Raw genomic sequence first — 21,782 nt, 5'->3', positions numbered from 1 at the left:
GTGGTTTCAGGTTCCTTCAAACTCTGGGAAGGAGCACTCCGGTAGCATCCCACAAATTGTATTCATGAGTCCAGAAATTTCAGGTAACTAACAAATATAACTTTTTATAACTTAGGAATACATGGGCTGAGTCTTGCAGCTCTTTGTTTGGCCTGTCTTTTGAACTGTTGCTTAGCAGTGGAGGGCTTTAGGTATATGTATGAAGATGCATAGTTCTATACTTCTGTAACTTGGGCTCTGAAATTAATTTGTGGTCATTGAATATGCTCTTGTGCTTCCTTTTCATTTGAAGGCTGTGATGCATTGGTGAAACTTTGCAAAGGCAATGACCACATGTATTTGCTTTCCATTCTGTTGACACAATCAACAAGATCATGATTAGTGAGTGTGCATTAGATAGGCTGTGTTTTCATAGTGGTGTTTTAACCATTTCTTCCCAACACAGAACTATTATAAATTTTGTCTCATTTCTTTTTCTTACAGTGTAGAATAAAGTATTTCTAATCTCACTCATTGGGACGTTCAGTTATTTCCAGAAAACTGATTTCCCTTAGTTTTAAGGTATGAAGCCCCCTTTGGTTTAACAATCTATTTTATTCTGGGTGTTCTCTTCGCAAATGTATGGCAAGTACAGAAATGCTGAGACTGTCATTCATTTGGAAGAAACTCTGTGTCCATTAAATGACCTCTTTAAAAAAAAAAAAAAAAAACAGCCACCTAAAACTTCCTTGTCATCTCTTAACTGACTTCTCAGCAGTCCCAATCCTGTATTACATGATAATTTGATAGCTAATTATTTGAAACTAGACTTTAGTCAGAGAATGAAAAATGTCAGCAGAATGGGGATTTGAAAATGAAATGTCCTAGCTCCCCCTGAATCATGGATCTCTCTCCCATTTGTAATGTTTGTTTTTTTTTTAATAAGCACTCTTTCTGGTACCTGTTTTGAATATAGATTATTAGAGATGTAACTACAGAAAAAAATTGAAATGGGCGATATTTACTGCAATGGCCACAAGATGGCAGACCTAAAATCCAGACTTCACAAAGTTGTTTAGACATTTACATGAGGAATTACATCTTTGAGCATCTTTGAGGATGCCTTAAAAACCATCAGCTTCCTTGACCCTCCCAAAAAGTCTCCTCTAGGTTGTCTTGAATTGCTGTCCAGTTCTGTGGCAGGCACAGCAAGGGAGAACAGCTTTGATTAACATTGAATCAACATCTTTGATAAACAGATGGGAATCTGTTTAGCCCCTCTCCCAGAAGGGATCAGACCTTCCTGCCCCTCGCAAAAACCTACCCTTTGCCTGGCTACCACCATCATCTGCAGCACACACAGACATGCCACCCTGTGTTTCCTTCTCCTATGCAGAAGCACAACTGCCTTTTCCCTTCTCATAAATAAAAACTGCCTCCAATAAACTCACTTTTATGGTTTTCTCTCTACAAAGATCCACTCCAGGCTGGATGCAGTGGCTCACGCCTGTAATCCCAGCACTTTGGGAGGCCAAGGTGGGCGGATCACCTGAGGTCAGGAGTTCGAGAACAGCCTGGACAACATAGTGAAACCCCGTTTCTACTAAAAGTACAAAAGTTAACTGAGTGTGGTGGTGCATGCCTGTAATCTCAGCTACTCAGGAGGCTTAGGCAGGAGAATCGTTTGAACCTGGAAGGTGGAGGTTGCAGTGAGCCGAGATTGTGCCACTGCATTCCAGTCTGAGTGACAGAGCAAGACTTCGTTTAAAAAAAAAAAAAAAAAATCCACTTCACAGAACCTTAATTCAATTTTATTTGAATGTTGCGCTAACAGAATTCCAGAATGTGCCCCCTTCTGCACATATTCTTCTCACAGCAATGGCATAACGATCTGTTTTGTTTTTTATTATGATTTAGCTGTGGGAATATTCTATTCCATGTAAACACAAACAATAGAAGGTTTGATTTAACACAAAATATTCAAATTAAGAAGGGAAATATCTAGTTCAAGATGTAGGAGTGCAATTTGCTGCTCTGTGCAAAGGCTGATAAATAAATATTAGTAGCTTTAAATATACACTAGAGGGGAAATTAAAACATACTGGTTTTAGAGAAACTTACATATATACACACACATAACCTCACTTCACCAATAAGAAAAAAATAATTGATTGGGTGCCATGGGGGTGAAACCTTGATGTCAGTGACCTATTTTCTGGTAGTTACTCATTTCCAACCAAAACGTTAATGTAATGCGACAGTCTCTTGACAGTAACTGATCACCCATGGACAATAGGTTTAGTTTAGGCAGATACTGGACAAAGCTCTGTCCCACATTGAAGTCCAGATGTATTTGGTTTTCTCATTATCACTCATCTGTAAGCTTCCAGAGATTCTGGTTAGGTGTATTTCACATAGAAAGCTACCTTGGCAGAGTTGAATGGTCAACAGAGAGGCTTTTTTATTACTGAACGGGAATAACAAGAATGACCAAGCACCATCATCTAACAGTACCACTAACAGAGGGCATTGCAGTGTGTCATGGAAGTCCCTTCATTTCACTCACCCTCTCTGCTTCCTGGATTTACCAGTTTTTTAAAGTATTTTTTTCCAGTGGAAGAATCTTTTATTTTGAATTTGTTTGATTTTGCACTTGACTTTGACTTTTTAAAAGTCACCTTTCAGAACACATTTCTATTTCTCAGTTTCTTAAACTATGTGACATCATGTCTTGCCTATTTCCCACGTGGCGTTTCCTATCAATTTGGATGGAATGATATTGGACAGTTATAGGCCAAGTCAAGCCTGGCTTGTCTGGGATGCAGCTCTTCTATGGTCAACAGACTCTTCTCCAAACTCTATTTTCTTCTTTATGTCTGTTTATGGAGCAGATGTCAACTCATGAAAGTCAAATGTGCAGCTTAATAACAGAAACCAATTTTAAAGGCCTCTCTGAAAGTTTGTCTTGAAAGTAAGAGACCAGTGAGCATGTTTAGATATATCCACTATAAAGGGGAGCCCATCGAAAGTAATGCAAAACCTTTGAATCTTTAATTTTGGTGGAGTCTGTGTCATTTAATAAGTAAATGCTAGCATTTCTTGTGTGGTCATGTCAGGCACTGAACAAAATCTTTACATGCTTGATCATGTAATTCTCACGATGATCCTGTTACCAGTAGAGGGTCTTGACTGCAAGTTGTCCAGGTTCTTGGCGTTTTGAACAAAGAATTGGACAAAACACAAAGCAAAGCAAGGAAAGAATGAGGCAACAAAAGAATGAAAGCAGAGATTTATTGAAAATGAAAGTACACTCCACGGGGTGGGAGCAGGCCCCAGCAGCGGTTACAGGACTTGGATACAGAACCTCCTCAGGTCCAAACACCTCCTAGAGGTTTCCCATTGGCCACTTGGCACTCACCTTAGGTAAATGAAGCAGTGGCCCGCAGCCGGTCTGAAAGCAACCAATCAGAGCCTGAAGCGAAGTTACAAAGGGCACATTCCTGTACAAACATCCAATTGGTTGCAACCAATCAGAGGCTAAGGTGAAGTTACAAAGTTGTACTTCTTTTTTTTTTTGAGATGGCATTTCACTCTTGTTGCCCAGGCTGCAGTGCAGTGGTGGGATCTCAACCTCCTCTCACTGCAACCTCCGCCTCCTGGGTTAAAGCGATTCTCCTGCATCAGTCCCAGCTGAGATTATAGCTGTCTGCTACCATGCCCAGCTAATTTTTTGTATTTTTAGTAGAGATGGGGTTTCACCATATTGCCCAGGCTGGTTGCGATCTCCTGACCTCAGATGATATAACCCTCCCAAAATGCTGGGATTACAGGCGTGATCCACCGTGCCTGGCCACAAAGTTGCACTTGCATGCAAACGAAGACTGGGCTGGCAATCAGTCTGATTGGTTGCGGACAGCCAATTTCCCATCTGCCACGCAGAAAAGGTGGGAGTTTGCAAAGGGAGTAACCTCTGGTCCTTTTGTTACTTAGGCATGGAAAGTTAGGGTTTTCCTTTTAATTTAGTTCTAGGAAATTGGAGTGAAATGGCCTTCAGTTCCCTGCCTCCACCATATTCTCCTGCCTCAATCCAAGAGAGAGTTATGATTGTCCATCTTAGATTATTTATGAGGAACTTGAAGTTTCAGAGACAGTGAGTAACTTACCCAGGGTCATAGAAAAAAGGTATCACTGAGATTCAAACTCAGGTACATTTGCTTCCAAAGCCCCAGCACTAAATAAAGATCAGTACCTCCTCCTCTTAAAAACTTGAGTAATATTTTATTTGTGTGGGTATGTTTTTTAAAAAAATCATAATAGGCCAAAGTGCTCAAGTGCTCAAATATTTTCTTTTTCTTTTTTTTCTTTCTTTTCTTTTTTTTTTTTTTTTGTGGATCAGGCCCATAGTAACAAGCAATGCCTCACACATGTCCACTGCCAAGGCCTGGGACAATGGTCCCTCCCATCCTTCATTGCCTTTTTATCAATTCTCTAGAAGGACAGGATTTGAGAGAAACATTTAGAATGGGGGGAGTAGCTCTTCCTGGCACTCCTCCTCTGGCCTTGGACCTTTTCTATGTGGGAAAATCAGTTGGCTTCAGACTCACCAATACCCCTTTGTAGCAGGATGCCAAATGATGCTGGCATTTGCCCTTTTGGTGACCTGAAGCACATGACATTGGCACTTGAGAGTGTTCTGGTCCAGTTGGAGGAACTGGAGGAACTGCCGGATGGGCCAGCTGCCTCCCTGGCTCATGCACTGAGCAAGGAACAGGGTAGAAGCTGGTGCTTAGAGTAAAGAACTTCCACAAGACTCCATGGCCCCCGTGTTAGGAAATTCCAGTCATGTGCTATTAGGTTTCAAAGACAGAATTCTTCGTAATTGGAGTAAACTATTTTTTTGAGGTCAGTTTTAGGTGGACGACAGGGAGCAAACCACATTAAGAAGTCTGGGCTGCCAAAGCCTGGCCTTTACGAATCTGGTCTGTTCTTTGTCCTTGCTGAAACTCATGGTTGTTCAAATATATCTCACCCTGTGGGCCCCACCTCATGTGAGCTGCTTTGCTTTCTGCATGGCCCCTTCTGCATATACCATACATCATTCTGCTGGTGGGTAGGGTTGATATTAATTGATATTAAAGAACTTTTCTTTCTCAAGATGCCATTTGAAAATGCAGCTTTTAAAATTGAGGCAAATGAACATCTATCTCCAGGGTTGATTGCAGCAAACCTCCACCCAACCCTCACCCCAGGGGTGAGAGAGAGGCTGTTTTGAATAGGATCTTTCGTCACCATCTGTCTGAAGTCACCTCCTACTGAACTTACAGTTGAATATTCAGGGTCATGAGGGAAAGAAAATAGTAATTAGCTGAGAAAAGTTGATTGAGCGGACTTTTTCCCCCCACAATATGATTAGAACATGACTGCCTGGGCTAAGCACCATACATAATGTAGACTTTCTCTTATATGTCATTATCCAAACATTTCTTAATGGAATGCATTTTTTTAAGCATCCGCCTTTGTAATTGAATGCACTTCTAAAGATGGGTCAGCTAACTCAAACAAGAACCCACAAGAAACAATGTGTTAATGGTTCTTCCCAAATCCAATTTATAATAGTTCCTAATTGGCCTGCCTCATTTGCAACTCCTGAAATTAATTTTAGATCCTCTTTCAGAGCTCAAATCATCATTAATAGAATGACAGCAATGGGGAGTGAAGTAGAAATGTTTACAAAGCTCCCTTTTAAATGGACTGTGATAAGTGAGGTAGTCATGTATTACCACCAGAGGATCCTGGAGCTCTCTTTGTGAGGGCTGGCCACAGGCGACACTCACAAGAAGGCATTTATCTTGGCAGGAGATGCCCTTCAGCCCTGTTTTGTTTTATTCCATGGAGGGTTTTTTTTTTTTTTCAGGGTGGCTAAAACCATTTTTTTTTGGTGTTTTATTAGCTGTATCTTGATTACCTCCTACACACTGAATGACAGTTTAGGGTTATTAAATGTGTTCTTGCACATATTTTTATCCATTGTTAATCCTGACTAAATGTATGACAGGGCACAGAATTTCCCCCTTTTTTCCTCTATTGTTGCCCATATTTGTTAAAGAAATTATTCCCCTTGACATTTGTTTAGGCTGCACTTTGATAAAATGCTGTCTATGATACACTTCCTTAGCTTGGCATTCAGCAGACTCTTACAGATTTATTTCTCTTCACATTATCTTATCTTCCTTCCTAGCATATGTGAGCTTCCTTTTCATATTTTAAGCTACATTTTGGGGGCATAGACAGATCACCTTAGTAATTGGTACTTGAGGATGGCGATGTTCTCAAGATAATTTTGCAAGTCTTTGGTATATACTTAAACCTACTGTCTAAGAATGGGCATATATGTACTTTTCGCGTTGTCTATAAAAAGGCAAAAGGGATAGATTGAACATGATTTCAAGCTTATGGAACTTCTTCAGATTGATGGGACAGTAATAATTTTTGAAGCAATATAAATGTGCTCTTGATTCTAGAAGGTAATTCTTTCATTGGGGAAAATAATGATTTTTTTGTTTCCAGTTTATATCCAAGTGTCTTGTCACTGGTATACTCTTTAAAGTGGAGCCTTTAAAAAAAAAAAAAAGGTACATCAGAACTGGTGGTATTTTAGTTTTTCCAGTTTTTGAATGGCTGGACCAAAATTTGCCATGAGAAAAAAAAAAGCAAGGATATTTAATAATAGCTTCCTAATCTATTTCAATGTTTGTGATTTTCTTGGTAGGTGCTTTCTGTCAATGTATCAACAGTCTGGCTCATGGGAACTGTAAAAGTGTAGAATCTGACATAGGGATGGCAAAATGAAATTAGTTTTTATAAAATTATATTCGGTATACCCATCCTCAAAACAAACCTGACCTTTAAGGCGGGGATAATGAAAACCCGTAACTGTACACAATTAGCTCACAGTGATTTAAATTACAGGTTGAGTATCCCTCATCTGAAATGCTTGGGACCAGATGTATTTCAGATTTCATATTTTTTTCAGATTTTGGAATATTTGTATTACACTTACCGATAGAGTAATACAAATCCAAAAATCCAGAATGCTGCAATGAGTATTGTCTTTGAATGTCCTGTTGGTGCTCAAAGCATATAGGATTTTGGAGTTCTTTGGATTTGGGATTTTTGGATTCGGGATGTTCAACCTGTCTTAGCTAAAGTCAATTAACTTAAGAAAGAGTTGGCTGGGCGCGGTGGCTCACGCCTGTAATCCCAGCACTTTGGGAGGCCGAGGTGGGGTCAGATCAAGCCCATTCTGGCTAACACGGTGAAACCCACTCTTTCCTAAAAATACAAAAAATTAGCTGGGCGTGGTAGCGGGCACCTGTAGTGCCAGCTACTCGGGAGGCTGGGGCAGGAGAATGGCATGAACCTGGGAGGCGGAGCTTGCAGTGAGCCAAGATCACACCATCGCATTCCAGCCTGGGCAACAGAGTGAGAGTCTGCCTCAGAAAGAGAGAAAGAGAGAAGGAAAGAGAGAGAGAGAGAGAGAGAGAGAGAGAGGGAAGGAGGGAGGGAGGGAGGGAAGGATGGAGGGAGGGAGGGAAGGAGTTATTGTAACTCATTTTGTAAAACTTCTTGCTTCAAAAACCAAATCAATGGCTCTGTTAGCCTGGAATTAAGATTTAGTTTAATTCTAGGCCTGCCATCTCTATACAAATAGGTATACAAATAGCCAGATAAGCTTCTGAATACCTTGCCAAATATCCTGAAGTATGAAATGTTCTCATTTCTCTAGTTTTATATACCTTTTTATCTTCTACTAATGACCCTTTGATTTAAATGGACTAGAATTATTGAATATATATCTCAATCAAGTTTTTTTTGGGAAAATATCATTAGTTTATGGTCAGTATTTAAATGAGGGTTTGAAAATATAGATAATCTTAGTTACATTAATTTTATTTAGAGTTCTATGATTGTATAATGCCAATATCTATAAAAATAGATTTGTGAAGGTCAAAAGCTCTGAAACAAAATCAAACAACAGGGAGAAGATTACAGAGCAAGATTTTAAGCTTGAATTCTATCTCAGAGTTGGTGAGACGGCATATGATTGTAGAATGCCCTGAGGCTGGAGAAATAAGGCAGTCTGACACCCCACACCTCACAGGGTGGAGTACACCCCTGAGAGGAAACTTCCAAAGGAAGAATCAGACAGGTACACTCGCTGTTCAGCAATATTCTATCTTCTGCAACCTCTGCTGCTGATACCCAGGCAAACAGGGTCTGAAGTGGACCTCAAGCAATCTCCAACAGACAAACAGACAGTCCTTCTGACTGTCAGAAGGAAAACTATCAAACAGGAAGGACACCTATACCAAAACCCCATCAGTACGTCACCACCATCAAAGACCGGAGACAGATAAAACCACAAAGATGGGGAAGAAGCAGGGCAGAAAAGCTGGAAATTCAAAAAATAAGAGCGCATCTCCCCCTGCGAAGGAGCGCAGCCCATCGCCAGCAACGGATCAAAGCTGGTCAGAGAATGACTTGGACGAGAGGAGAGAAGAAGGCTTCAGTCCATCAAACTTATCAGAGCTAAAGGAGGAATTACGTACCCAGCGCAAAGAAACTAAAAATCTTGAAAAAAGAGTGGAAGAATTGACAGCTAGACTAATTAATGCAGAGAAGATCATAAACGAAATGACAGAGATGAAAACCATGACACGAGAAATACGTGACAAATGCACAAGCTTCAGTAACCGACTCGATCAACTGGAAGAAAGAGTATCAGCGATTGAAGATCAAATGAATGAAATGAAGCGAGAAGAGAAACCAAAAGAAAAAAGAAGAAAAAGAAATGAGCAAAGCCTGCAAGAAGTATGGGATTACGTAAAAAGACCAAATCTACGTCTGATTGGGGTGCCTGAAAGTGAGGGGGAAAATGGAACCAAGTTGGAAAACACTCTTCAGGATATCATCCAGGAGAACTTCCCCAACCTAGTAGGGCAGGCCAACATCCAAATTCAGGAAATACAGAGAACGCCACAAAGATACTCCTCCAGAAGAGCAACTCCAAGACACATCATTGCCAGATTCACCAAAGTTGAAATGAAGGAAAAAATCTTAAGGGCAGCCAGAGAGAAAGGTCGGGTAACCCACAAAGGGAAGCCCATCAGACTAACAGCAGATCTCTCGGCAGAAACTCTACAAGCCAGAAGAGAGTGGGGGCCAATATTCAACGTTCTTAAAGAAAAGAATTTTAAACCCAGAATTTCATATCCAGCCAAACTAAGTTTCATAAGTGAAGGAGAAATAAAATCCTTTACAGATAAGCAAATGCTTAGAGATTTTGTCACCACCAGGCCTGCCTTACAAGAGACCCTGAAGGAAGCCCTGAACATGGAAAGGAACAACCGGTACCAGCCATCACAAAAACATGCCAAAATGTAAAGACCATCGAGGCTAGGAAGAAACTGCATCGACTAACGAGCAAAATAACCAGTTAATATCATAATGGCAGGATCAAGTTCACACATAACAATATTAACCTTAAATGTTAATGGACTAAATGCTCCAATTAAAAGACACAGACTGGCAAACTGGATAAAGAGTCAAGACCCATCAGTCTGCTGTATTCAGGAGACCCATCTCACATGCAGAGACATACATAGGCTCAAAATAAAGGGATGGAGGAAGATCTACCAAGCAAATGGAGAACAAAAAAAAGCAGGGGTTGCAATCCTTGTCTCTGATAAAACAGACTTCAAACCATCAAAGATCAAAAGAGACAAAGAAGACCATTACATAATGGTAAAGGGATCAATTCAACAGGAAGAGCTAACTCTCCTAAATATATATGCACCCAATACAGGAGCACCCAGATTCATAAAGCAAGTCCTTAGAGACTTACAAAGAGACTTAGACTCCCATACAATAATAATGGGAGACTTCAACACTCCGCTGTCAACATTAGACAGATCAACGAGACAGAAAGTTAACAAGGATATCCAGGAATTGAACTCATCTCTGCACCAAGCGGACCTAATAGACATCTATAGAACTCTCCACCCCAAATCAACAGAATATACATTCTTCTCAGCACCACATCGCACTTATTCCAAAATTGACCACATAATTGGAAGTAAAGCACTCCTCAGCAAATGTAAAAGAACAGAAATTATAACAAACTGTCTCTCAGACCACAGTGCAATCAAACTAGAACTCAGGACTAAGAAACTCAATCAAAACCGCTCAACTACATGGAAACTGAACAACCTGCTCCTGAATGACTACTGGGTACATAACGAAATGAAAGCGGAAATAAAGATGTTCTTTGAAACCAATGAGAACAAAGATACAACATACCAGAATCTCTGGGACACATTTAAAGCAGTGTGTAGAGGGAAATTTATAGCACTAAATGCCCACAAGAGAAAGCAGGAAAGATCTAAAATTGACACTCTAACATCACAATTAAAAGAACTAGAGAGGCAAGAGCAAACACATTCAAAAGCTAGCAGAAGGCAAGAAATAACTAAGATCAGAGCCGAACTGAAGGAGATAGAGACACAAAAAACCCTCCAAAAAATCAATGAATCCAGGAGTTGGTTTTTTGAAAAGATCAACAAAATTGACAGACCGCTAGCAAGGCTAATAAAGAAGAAAAGAGAGAGGAATCAAATAGATGCAATAAAAAATGATAAAGGGGATATCACCACTGACCCCACAGAAATACAAACTACCATCAGAGAATACTATAAACGCCTCTATGCAAATCAACTAGAAAATCTAGAAGAAATGGATAAATTCCTGGACACTTACACTCTCCCAAGGCTAAACCAGGAAGAAGTTGAATCCCTGAATAGACCAATAGCAGGCTCTGAAATTGAGGCAACAATTAATAGCCTACCCACCAAAAAAAGTCCAGGACCAGATGGATTCACAGCTGAATTCTACCAGAGGTACAAGGAGGAGCTGGTACCATTCCTTCTGAAACTATTCCAATCAATAGAAAAAGAGGGAATCCTCCCTAACTCATTTTATGAGGCCAACATCATCCTGATACCAAAGCCTGGCAGAGACACATCAAAAAAAGAGAATTTTAGACCAATATCCCTGATGAACATTGATGCAAAAATTCTCAATAAAATACTGGCAAACCGGATTCAGCAGCACATCAAAAAGCTTATCCACCATGATCAAGTGGGCTTCATCCCTGGGATGCAAGGCTGGTTCAACATTCGCAAATCAATAAACGTAATCCAGCATATAAACAGAACCAAAGACAAGAACCACATGATTGTCTCAATAGATGCAGAAAAGGCTTTTGACAAAATTCAACAGCCCTTCATGCTAAAAACGCTCAATAAATTCGGTATTGATGGAACGTACCTCAAAATAATAAGAGCTATTTATGACAAACCCACAGCTAATATCATACTGAATGGGCAAAAACTGGAAAAATTCCCTTTGAAAACTGGCACAAGACAGGGATGCCCTCTCTCACCACTCCTATTCAACATAGTGTTGGAAGTTCTGGCTAGGGCAATCAGGCAAGAGAAAGAAATCAAGGGTATTCAGTTAGGAAAGGAAGAAGTCAAATTGTCCCTGTTTGCAGATGACATGATTGTATATTTAGAAAACCCCATCGTCTCAGCCCAAAATCTCCTTAAGCTGATAAGCAACTTCAGCAAAGTCTCAGGATACAAAATTAATGTGCAAAAATCACAAGCATTCTTATACACCAGTAACAGACAAGCAGAGAGCCAAATCAGGAATGAACTTCCATTCACAATTGCTTCAAAGAGAATAAAATACCTAGGAATCCAGCTTACAAGGGATGTAAAGGACCTCTTCAAGGAGAACTACAAACCACTGCTCAGTGAAATAAAAGAGGACACAAACAAATGGAAGAACATACCATGCTCATGGATAGGAAGAATCAATATCGTGAAAATGGCCATACTCCCCAAGGTTATTTATAGATTCAATGCCATCCCCATCAAGCTACCAATGAGTTTCTTCACAGAATTGGAAAAAACTGCTTTAAAGTTCATATGGAACCAAAAAAGGGCCCGCATTGCCAAGACAATCCTAAGTCAAAAGGACAAAGCTGGAGGCGTCACGCTACCTGACTTCAAACTATACTACAAGGCTACAGTCACCAAAACAGCATGGTACTGGTACCAAAACAGAGATATAGATCAATGGAACAGAACAGAGTCCTCAGAAATAATACCACACATCTACAGCCATCTGATCTTTGACAAACCTGAGAGAAACAAGAAATGGGGAAAGGATTCCCTATTTAATAAATGGTGCTGGGAAAATTGGCTAGCCATAAGTAGAAAGCTGAAACTGGATCCTTTCCTTACCCCTTATACGAAGATTAATTCAAGATGGATTAGAGACTTAAATGTTAGACCTAATACCATAAAAACCCTAGAAGAAAATCTAGGTAGTACCATTCAGGACATAGGCATGGGCAAGGACTTCATGTCTAAAACACCAAAAGCAACGGCAGCAAAAGCAAACATTGACAAATGGGATCTCATTAAACTAAAGAGCTTTTGCACAGCAAAAGAAACTACCATCAGAGTGAACAGGCAACCTACAGAATGGGAGAAAATTTTTGCAACCTACTCATCTGACAAAGGGCTAATATCCAGAATCTACAAAGAACTCAAACAAATATACGAGAAAAAAACAAACAACCCCATCAAAAAGTGGGGAAAGGATATGAACAGACATTTCTCAAAAGAAGATATTCATACAGCCAACAGACACATGAAAAAATGCTCATCATCACTCGCCATCAGAGAAATGCAAATCAAAACCACAATGAGATACCATCTCACACCAGTTAGAATGGCAATCATTAAGAAGTCAGGAAACAACAGGTGTTGGAGAGGATGTGGAGAAATAGGAACACTTTTACACTGTTGGTGGGATTGTAAACTAGTTCAACCATTATGGAAAACAGTATGGCAATTCCTCAAGGATCTAGAACTAGATGTACCTTATGACCCAGCCATCCCACTACTGGGTATATACCCAAAGGATTATAAATTATTCTACTACAAAGACACATGTACACGTATGTTTATTGCGGCACTATTCACAATAGCAAAGACTTGGAATCAACCCAAATGTCCATCTGTGACAGACTGGATTAAGAAAATGTGGCACATATACACCATGGAATACTATGCAGCCATAAAAAAGGATGAGTTTGCGTCCTTTGTAGGGACATGGATGCAGCTGGAAACCATCATTCTTAGCAAACTATCACAAGATCAGAAAACCAAACACCGCATGTTCTCACTCATAGGTGGGAACTGAACAATGAGATCACTTGGACTCGGGAAGGGGAACATCACGCACTGGGGCCTATCATGGGGAGGGGGGAGGGGGGAGGAGGGAGGGCTTGCATTGGGGAGTTATACAAGATATAAATGATGAATTGATGGGTGCTGACGAGTTGATGGGTGCAGCACACCAACATGGCATAAGTATACATATGTAACAAACCTGCACGTTATGCACATGTACCCTAGAACTTAAAGTATAATAAAAAAAAAAAAAAAAAAAAAAAAAAAAAAAAAAAAATAGATTTGTTAGGCAAAAGCAAAACAAAATAAAACAAAAATACAATAAGGAGAAGATTACAAAGAGCAAAATAGATTATTTTATATGAATATTAATTTAAGGTTGGTGAGTGGCTTTAAATGTAATTTTATTAAAAAGATTTTAAATGTACTTTGAGGTTTGATAATTAAGGCTAATTTGACTTGGAACTGTATTTAATAACATTTGTAGAGAATTAGAAATTGATGTATGTTTTTCTCTGACAGTCAAGTGAAAATTAGAAATTAATTTGTTGGGGTTTTATGTGGTATTATGAGAGGAGAAATAAGTGTTAAAACTTAAAAGCCTAAATTTTAGAATCATACACAAAAACAAGCAACGGGGAAAGGATTCCCTATTTAATAAATGGTATTGGGAACCTGGCTAGCCATATGCAGAAAACTGAAACCGGACCCCTTCCTTACACCTTATACAAAAATTAACTCAAGATGGATTAAAGACTTAAACATGAGACCTAAAACCATAAAAACCCTAGAAGAAAACCTAGGCAATACCATTAAGGACATAGGCATGGGTAAAGACTTCATAACTAAAACACCAAAAGCAATGGTAACAAAAGCCAAAATTGGCAAATGGCATCTAATTAAACTAAACAGCTTCTACACAGCGAAAGAAACTATCATCAGAGTGAACAGGCCACCTACAGAATGGGAGAAAATTTTTACAATCTACCCACCTGACAAAGGGCTAATATCCAGAATCTACAAAGAACTTTAACAAATTTACAAGAAAAAAACAACCCCATCAAAAATTGGTGAAGGATATGAACAGACACTTCTCAAAAGAAGACATTTATACAGCCAACAAACGTATGCAAAAAAGCTCATCATCACTGGTCGTCAGAGAAATGCAAATCAAAACCACAATGAGATACCATCTCATGCCAGTTAGAATGGAGATCATTAAAAAGTCAGGAAACAACAGATGCTAGAGAGGATGTGGAGAAATAGGAATGCTTTTATGCTGTTGGTGGGAGTGTAAATTAGTTCAACCATTGGAGAAGACAGTGTGGTGATTCCTCAAGGATCTAGAACCAGAAATACCATTTGACCCAGCAGTCCCATTACTGGGTATATACCCAAAGGATTATAAATCATTCTACTATAAAGACACATGCACATGTATGTTTATTGTGGCACTGTTCACAATAGCAAAGACTTGAAACCAACCCAAATGACCATCGATGATAGACTGGATTGAGAAAATGTGGCACATACACGCCATGGAATACTATGCAGCCATAAAAAGGATGAGCTCATGTCCTTTGCAGGGAAATGGATGAAGCTGGAAACCATCATTCTCAGCAAACTAATACAAGAACAGAAAACCAAACACCACATGTTCTCACTCATAAGTGGGAGTTGAACAATGAGAACACATGGACACAGGGAGGGGACATCACACACTGGGGCCTGTCGGGGGTTGGTGGGCTAGGGGAGGGAGAGCATTAGGGAAATACCTAATGTAGATGATGGGTTAATGGGTACAGCAAACCACCATGGCATGTATATGCCTATGTAACAAACCTGCACATTCTGCACATGTACGCCAGAACTTAAAGTAAAATTTTTTTTAAATGATTATTGTTTGGATTGATGATGACTTTTAACAGTTATTAAAGCTATATAATCTCAAATTTTGACCTAGAAAAGGAAAATGGGTTAAAGCAGGCTGAAAGTAGACACAGGGAGTCTGGTTTGGAGACTACTACAGTTTTCCAAGTGGTAGATGATGTAGATTGTATCAAACATTGTGTGTGTGTGAAAATATGTGTGTGTGCCTATCTGTGCATAAAGAATGGAAGGACAGACAGAACATATTATAGATAACCTGGGTGGGAAAATGAGCAAATTACACACCTGCTAAGATTTTGAACCATGTACCTGCAGTTTACCTGATGACCGAAAGCCTAACTTACAAGTTTTAAATGTTTACTCTTAGGATGTTTTCTGAGAATAATGCTTAAAAGTATAAGCAGAAAAAAGTAAAAAAATAAAGCAAAACAAACAAACAAAAAACAAATGCCTCATTCATCCCGTCACCTTGAAATGGTGATTATTATCATTTTGGTATACTTCCTCCTTGTCCCTGTTTTTTCCTATCTGTATAGCTTTATGTTTTAGGGATCATTTTGGATATACATTTGTATGTCAAGAACTATGAAGGGTCTGGGATCTTCCCTACTGTATCCTAACAGGTTAGCCTGCCTCAGTTCCATGGATGCAGGCAGATGACAAGAGACTTCTGGGCCAAAGATAAAGGACTTTATTGCTCATGGCACAGAGTGACGAATTAGTATATTTGTGTCGATTCTCCTTGCTCCAAGTCCCATGGAGGCCAGTCGGATGGACTGGATGAACACATACGTAGTCATTTGTATTATAGGAGGGCAACCCTGAGATCAGAGAATCTGAATATTTTATAATGGGCAGTAACATGCCTGCCTGCCTTTTGCTCTGGAAGGAGACACTATTATATGGGGTAGTAAGCGTGTCTTCCCTTTGATCCAAACAGAAAAACCACCTCTGTCTTTCAAAGCTAGTCACTATACAAATGGCCTTGAAAGATTATCAGAAAAGAAAATAGTGTCTGTGCTTGTAAAATGCACAGAAACATGACAGACTCACTCGTAGAGAATTGTTTCTCAACAAACATAAATATTTTCACATCACTAAGGTTTTTAAATCAGCATTTTAAATACCTGCATATGTCTGTAAAGATGCAGTTGTAGAAGTGTAGTCAGTTTACCTCCAATCCCCAATTTTCCCAATATCGGTCCTTTAGTTTGTTTTCACTAAAAAAGCTTCACTTAGATATTTCAGTTTGTAACAGAAGGGATAAAATATTGCAATCACCTTGTGCGTTGTAGCTAAAGTTTGGAATAGCAGATAGCAAATAGGCTGTCCCTGATTTAAAGTCTGTATAGCCTCTTCAGCTTCTCCCTCTGTATAAATATGCACTGGCTGGGAGCTGCAAGCATGTCTATTGTCTCAGCTGTTATCCAAAAGCAGACAGGCTCTGTGAAGCTGGATATTAATGCTGCTGGTGGTAGTCCAGCCTGCACTGCTTTTCTTCTGGAAAATGGAGATATTTCCTGACATGTTCTGCTGCTCACACATCTGCGTGAGCTTCAAACAGAAGCTCCTACTGCCAGGCATTAGTGGGGCCCAGAAAACTCCATATAAATCCCTGCAGTGAAAAGGGGAATAATCTGAGATCCAAATAATGACCACCTTGTCCAAACATCTGGAGAGGGCCTGGTCTGGTGATGGGGATTAAAGAAAGGCAAAACAGGATCATGACCAGGTTTTAATCCTGGGCCTTGTGTGTGAGGGAAGTTCCCAGTGTGGAGGCTTCCTTGGGGCTGTGGGGTCTTCCAAAGTAGCTACAATGTTTCAGAAGAGACACAAATGTTGGGGATAAGACTTTCTCAGAGGAAAGGAGGATTCAATGAAACACACCCAGGAGAGCTATTTCCTACTCAAAAATCATCCCAGAAAATTCCAGGTTAAAATTTGTGACAGATGTGGTCATAAAATTATACCGTAAAGATTGAAGGAGGCAACTTTAAAAGTTCTCTGAGTAAGTGATGACTATAGGTTAAGCAGGAAACAAAGCATTCTAATTAGTTAAAAATGAGAGGAAGAGGCGTCTGGTGATACCTTTAAAAGTCTGTACAAAGTAAAAAATGAACTTTCTTCTTCCTTGAACTAACATTTTTGGGCACCCGCTATGTGCTGAGGGATCTTCTAGAAGCTTGAGAATTGGTGGTGCCCAAGATCGATAGAGGTCCCAGTTTCATGGAGCATCAAGTCTACAAAGCAAATAATAAATAAGATGCTATCAAGTGGCAAAGAGTGCTATAAAATAATGAAGTAGTGTAATGTGACAGATGACCGACTTGGACATGAGGCAGTCTAAGTCAGTAGTCAGTCACACACCTGGAAGATAAGAGCTGTGTGAGGCAAAAGCATAGAAAGGTGAAGCCTGTGACGTGAGGGGCCAAGGGTAACATTTCCAAGGACTAGCAGAGACCTGGAATGAAATGCGCTGGAGCCTAATGATTGAGGAAGAAGAGGAACAGAGGCCCTCAGAGAGGTTGTCAGCGCTGGTTAGTGTAATGTGTTGCAAGCATCAATAAAGGGTCTGGATTTCAAGTCTAAAGAGTGATGCAATGCATCTTTACACAATAGAATGGTGGAATCTGGGCTTATAATGTTTTGAAAGATGACTTTACTCTCTTTACCAGAGAGATCAATGAGTAAGCTTTTGTAGTGGTCCCCAGTGAGTGATGCTGATGGTTGGTTGATGTTTTTATAGTAGTGCATAAGTTTAGATAAGGGGCATACTTTCAAGTAAAACCTACTGAAGTTGTCAGTGGATTGGCTCTGGATAGAGAAAGAAGGAAATAACTCTGGGATGAATTCTAAGTTCAGGATTTGTGCTGCTTAGTGGATGGTAGTGTAATTACTGAAACAAGGAAGGCTGAGGAAGTAATTGTTTTTGGTGGGATGGCAAGGGAGCATCACTAAGTGCATTGAAAATAGAACAAGGTTTCCAGTAAATATCTCTGTCTGTCTTCAAAAGAAAACCTTGCATGAAAAAAGTAATAGGTGAAATTGCTACCCAGTTTTAGGGGTTTTCTCAGAGTATCTAGAACCTTACTTGGTGCTGTAGTTTGAATGTATCCCCCAAAAGTTCATATGATGAAAACTTAATTACCAACGTAACAGTATTAAAAGGCAGGGGCATTAAGAAGTACTTAGATCATGAGGATCATGAGGGTGGAGCCCTCACAAATGGAGTAATTCTCTTGTCTCAGGAGTGAATTAGTTCTTGAGAGAGCAGGTTGTTATAAAAGCAAGCTTTGCTTGATCTTGTGGTCTCTTTCACACTTGCTCACTTGTCCTTCTACTTTTCTTGCCATGTTAGTACAAAAGCCCTTGCTGGAAGCTACCACCATGCCCTTAAACTTCCCAATCTCCAGAATCATGAGCCAAATAAACATCTTTTCTTTATAAATTATGCAGTCTCAGGTATTACTTTATAACAACAGAAAGCAGACTAAGAATCTTGGCAAATTGATGGATGGATAGATGAATGTATGTATGTTTGGATGGATGGGTGGATAAATGTGTCGGCAATGAATGCTCAGATTTGTCCCCTCCTATTTCTAATATGTGGCTACATCTATGAAGCCATTAAAAGATTCCTCTCTCAGTGGCTGCAGTGTGCAGTCACAGGGATTCTGACCCAAACTACTGTGTCCATTCTGAAACCCAAAGAGCTAGTTTGTTTTAAGTACAATTCATAATTTCTTCCCATTGAGACAATACTCTGTGGTTCATTTCAACTATAAATGCCAATTGTTTGGGATTTTTTTATTTTACAAAAATGATCTCAATAATCTTTATTTTACCAGACAGGAAGCGCTACTTGCAGCCATCAGTGAAAAAGATGCAAACATTGCCTTGCTGGAATTGTCTGCCTCCAAAAAGAAAAAGACGCAGGAAGAAGTCATGGCCCTCAAGCGAGAAAAAGACCGACTAGTACATCAATTAAAGCAGCAGGTGGGGCCTCCTGCAAGCCAGGTGTGTTTTGCTGGGTTTGGGGCCTTGTGGGCTTTCTCTGGATTTTAGCCACTCTTCATTTCCCATATCCATCCTGTGGGCTCATGCCGCTAAAACCAGGTAGGAGTGCAATGGACCCAGTTGTCGCTGCAACAGCATTTTACTGTTTCTCTGTGTTTATGTGCATGTGGCTGGGCTTGTGTGGTTTGCAACCAGTGCTGTTTTCCTTTCTTTTGTGTCAGCATCATCTCCCCAGAAGTAGCTCTCAGCTTTCTTTCTTCCAGTGGACTTCGTTTGACTTCTGATTAAATTCTAGAAACTTATAATTAAATTCTGGGTAAACTTCTTTCCTGTTGGACCTGTTACCTTCTGCCTTGCTCACTTTCTGGTCCCTGTAAAGAACTGCCCTCATCCAGGTTTTTAGGTTTCTTTCTCTCTATTCTTTCAACTTTAGTTCTTGGACTATTTCCTCCAATACATTTCAGCCAAGGAGCATCTCCCAGCTTCTAGCACTGCCAGACTATGCTTAGAGACTACCCAGCCATTATTCACACTATTTTTAAAAAATCACCCGTTTGCCCCATTATCCTGTGTTTTTGCCCCTCTAGGCCACTGTATTTGTTTTGAGGGACATGGAAGCAGGGGGCATAGTTCTAAATTGTGCAGAAAGTTCCTTGCTCTCTGGAAGGTTTTCTGGGAGTAGCTTAAATGGAAATAATTACATCTGAAGTATATTGGAAAATCATCCATGAAATCTTTAGATATTTATCTTCCTCATATTACTTGGTGACTCTTGTAAGCAACGATTAAAGATATTCACTAAGATTCGAGTTCATTATGAAATCAGTCAGCTCAATGGTTTATGACCTTGCAGGGTGGCTACCACATTTTACCTAGGGACATATGTGGCTCTGAAGCTCTCTAATGGCCACACAGTTACCATGTAGAGTGCCTCGATATTGACTCAGCCCCTGGGGCAGGCTCTCTGCCTGCTAGAGTGATCTGTGCCAAGCACCATGGGCAAGGTGAGTGGAAAGGAAGCCTGAAGGATTAAGTCCCCTCCACTTACAATGTGACTAACCCTTTTCCCTCTCAGGAAGGAAAAGACATACATTGGCCCTGCACCAGAGTTATTTCTCATGGGGCTGCCTTGTTCAGAGACAGTGAGAGGGACAGAGAGAGAGAGAGAGAGAGAGAGAGAGAGAGAGAGAGAGAGACCACTACTGTGCCTGAGCACCTTGTCCTCATAGAGGGAGAGTCCCAGTCACTGCAAGACACTGGGATCATTCCACAGAGTGGTATGCCTTGCTAATGCTGGCCTCAGGGGTCGGAGATTGCTTACACCTGACCTCTTTTTTTGGAGCTGTGCATCTTTTACACTGGGTTTTCCACCTACTTGGCCACAGAAAGTCAAAATGAGCATCCTTCTTTGCTTTTCCCTAATTCCTTCCCTGCACCCTCCTCTCCTGCACCTAACCATTGTAGGTTTCTCCTGCAGGTTTATAGACCTGAGAAACAGCCCTTGAGCTTGAAAATACCATGCTCTTGTGGTGCTGGCTACAGTCCAGATATTACAGCCAAGTACCACTGGTCCAGCTATGATGCATACATGATCCAAAGGTCTCAGGTCAGTCAGCTGCTAGGGAGACACTTGCCCCAATCATTGGGGGTGGGGGTGCATAAGAGCTCATCCAACCTTGACCTTCACCTCTTTTGATGATTTTCAGTACTCTATGGCCATAAAGTCTGAGACCATAGATGATAGCATTATATCATGATTTGCAGTGTCATTTCATTTATTGTGTATATATCAATGGTTCCAGACTTTGGCCACCTGATAGGGTCAGCTCTTGCTGAATTAACTTGGTGGAGCTGCAGAATTGCCAGAAGCCTTCTTACCAGGCAGTGGATAATTTTTCCTTTCTTTCTCTTAGACAGTTTGCTCCTCATGTTCCCCTCTACTTTTCCCAACAAGGAATTTTTAAGGCTATCTTTTTTCTTTCTCAGCATCATGAAAATTCACTTCTCGATTCCAGTAAGGATTGAGCATAGTCCTTCAATTTGCTCCTAGGAACCTGCACAAAGCCTTTATTCTTTACAACAAGCTTGGTTTTTGGTGTCATGGGGTACATTTGGGAAACCCCAGCTATGCAGAGTTCAGCTCCTGTATGTGCTAAGGCAGTGTCTAAAGGGCTGTTGTGGAGAAGGATGCAGTGAAGGAAGAGGATGGGCTCCTTGGTGATTTAGGTCTGATATCCTTCCTCACCCCACCCACCAAAGATCAGGAAAAATCACCTGAATTTCAGTATCCTTATTGCCAATGATAATGCCTCTAAGAACAATGATTAATGTGCTATCAAAATAATCCCCTTTTATTGAGAATTTATGCTAGGTCTTATATCCAGTGTCCCTCAGAGATGTTGTCCCATAGTCCTCACAGCAACCATGTGAGTGTGTGCAGCATTATCTCCCTTTTCTAGGGAGCATGACTGAGGCTCAGGGTATGGAATAACCAGTCCAACGACTCACAGCTTGCAAGTGATGGGGCTCAGGCTTTAGATAGTCTATCGGATTCCACACATACCCCACCCA

At 40.3% G+C, this 21,782-nt stretch overlaps 1 protein-coding gene across 2 annotated transcripts in view; it reads left to right on the top strand.

The window, feature by feature from the left end:
- ERC2 (ELKS/RAB6-interacting/CAST family member 2) overlaps nt 1-21,782 on the top strand; it is a 1,016,559-nt gene that overhangs the window by 745,382 nt on the left and 249,395 nt on the right. For both annotated transcript variants that reach the window (XR_004059350.1, XM_030938245.1), the window contains exon 15: nt 19,043-19,190. Coding sequence is in view for 1 of the 2 variants with exons in the window: in XM_030938245.1 (XP_030794105.1) it covers nt 19,043-19,190 (148 nt within the window). In the remaining variant the exon portion in view is untranslated. The remainder of the gene's footprint in view (nt 1-19,042; nt 19,191-21,782) is intronic.

This window comes from Rhinopithecus roxellana, chromosome 1 (assembly GCF_007565055.1).
Source record: "Rhinopithecus roxellana isolate Shanxi Qingling chromosome 1, ASM756505v1, whole genome shotgun sequence".
Lineage (NCBI taxonomy): Eukaryota > Metazoa > Chordata > Mammalia > Primates > Cercopithecidae > Rhinopithecus > Rhinopithecus roxellana.
This window is presented reverse-complemented; position numbering and strand designations above follow the sequence as displayed.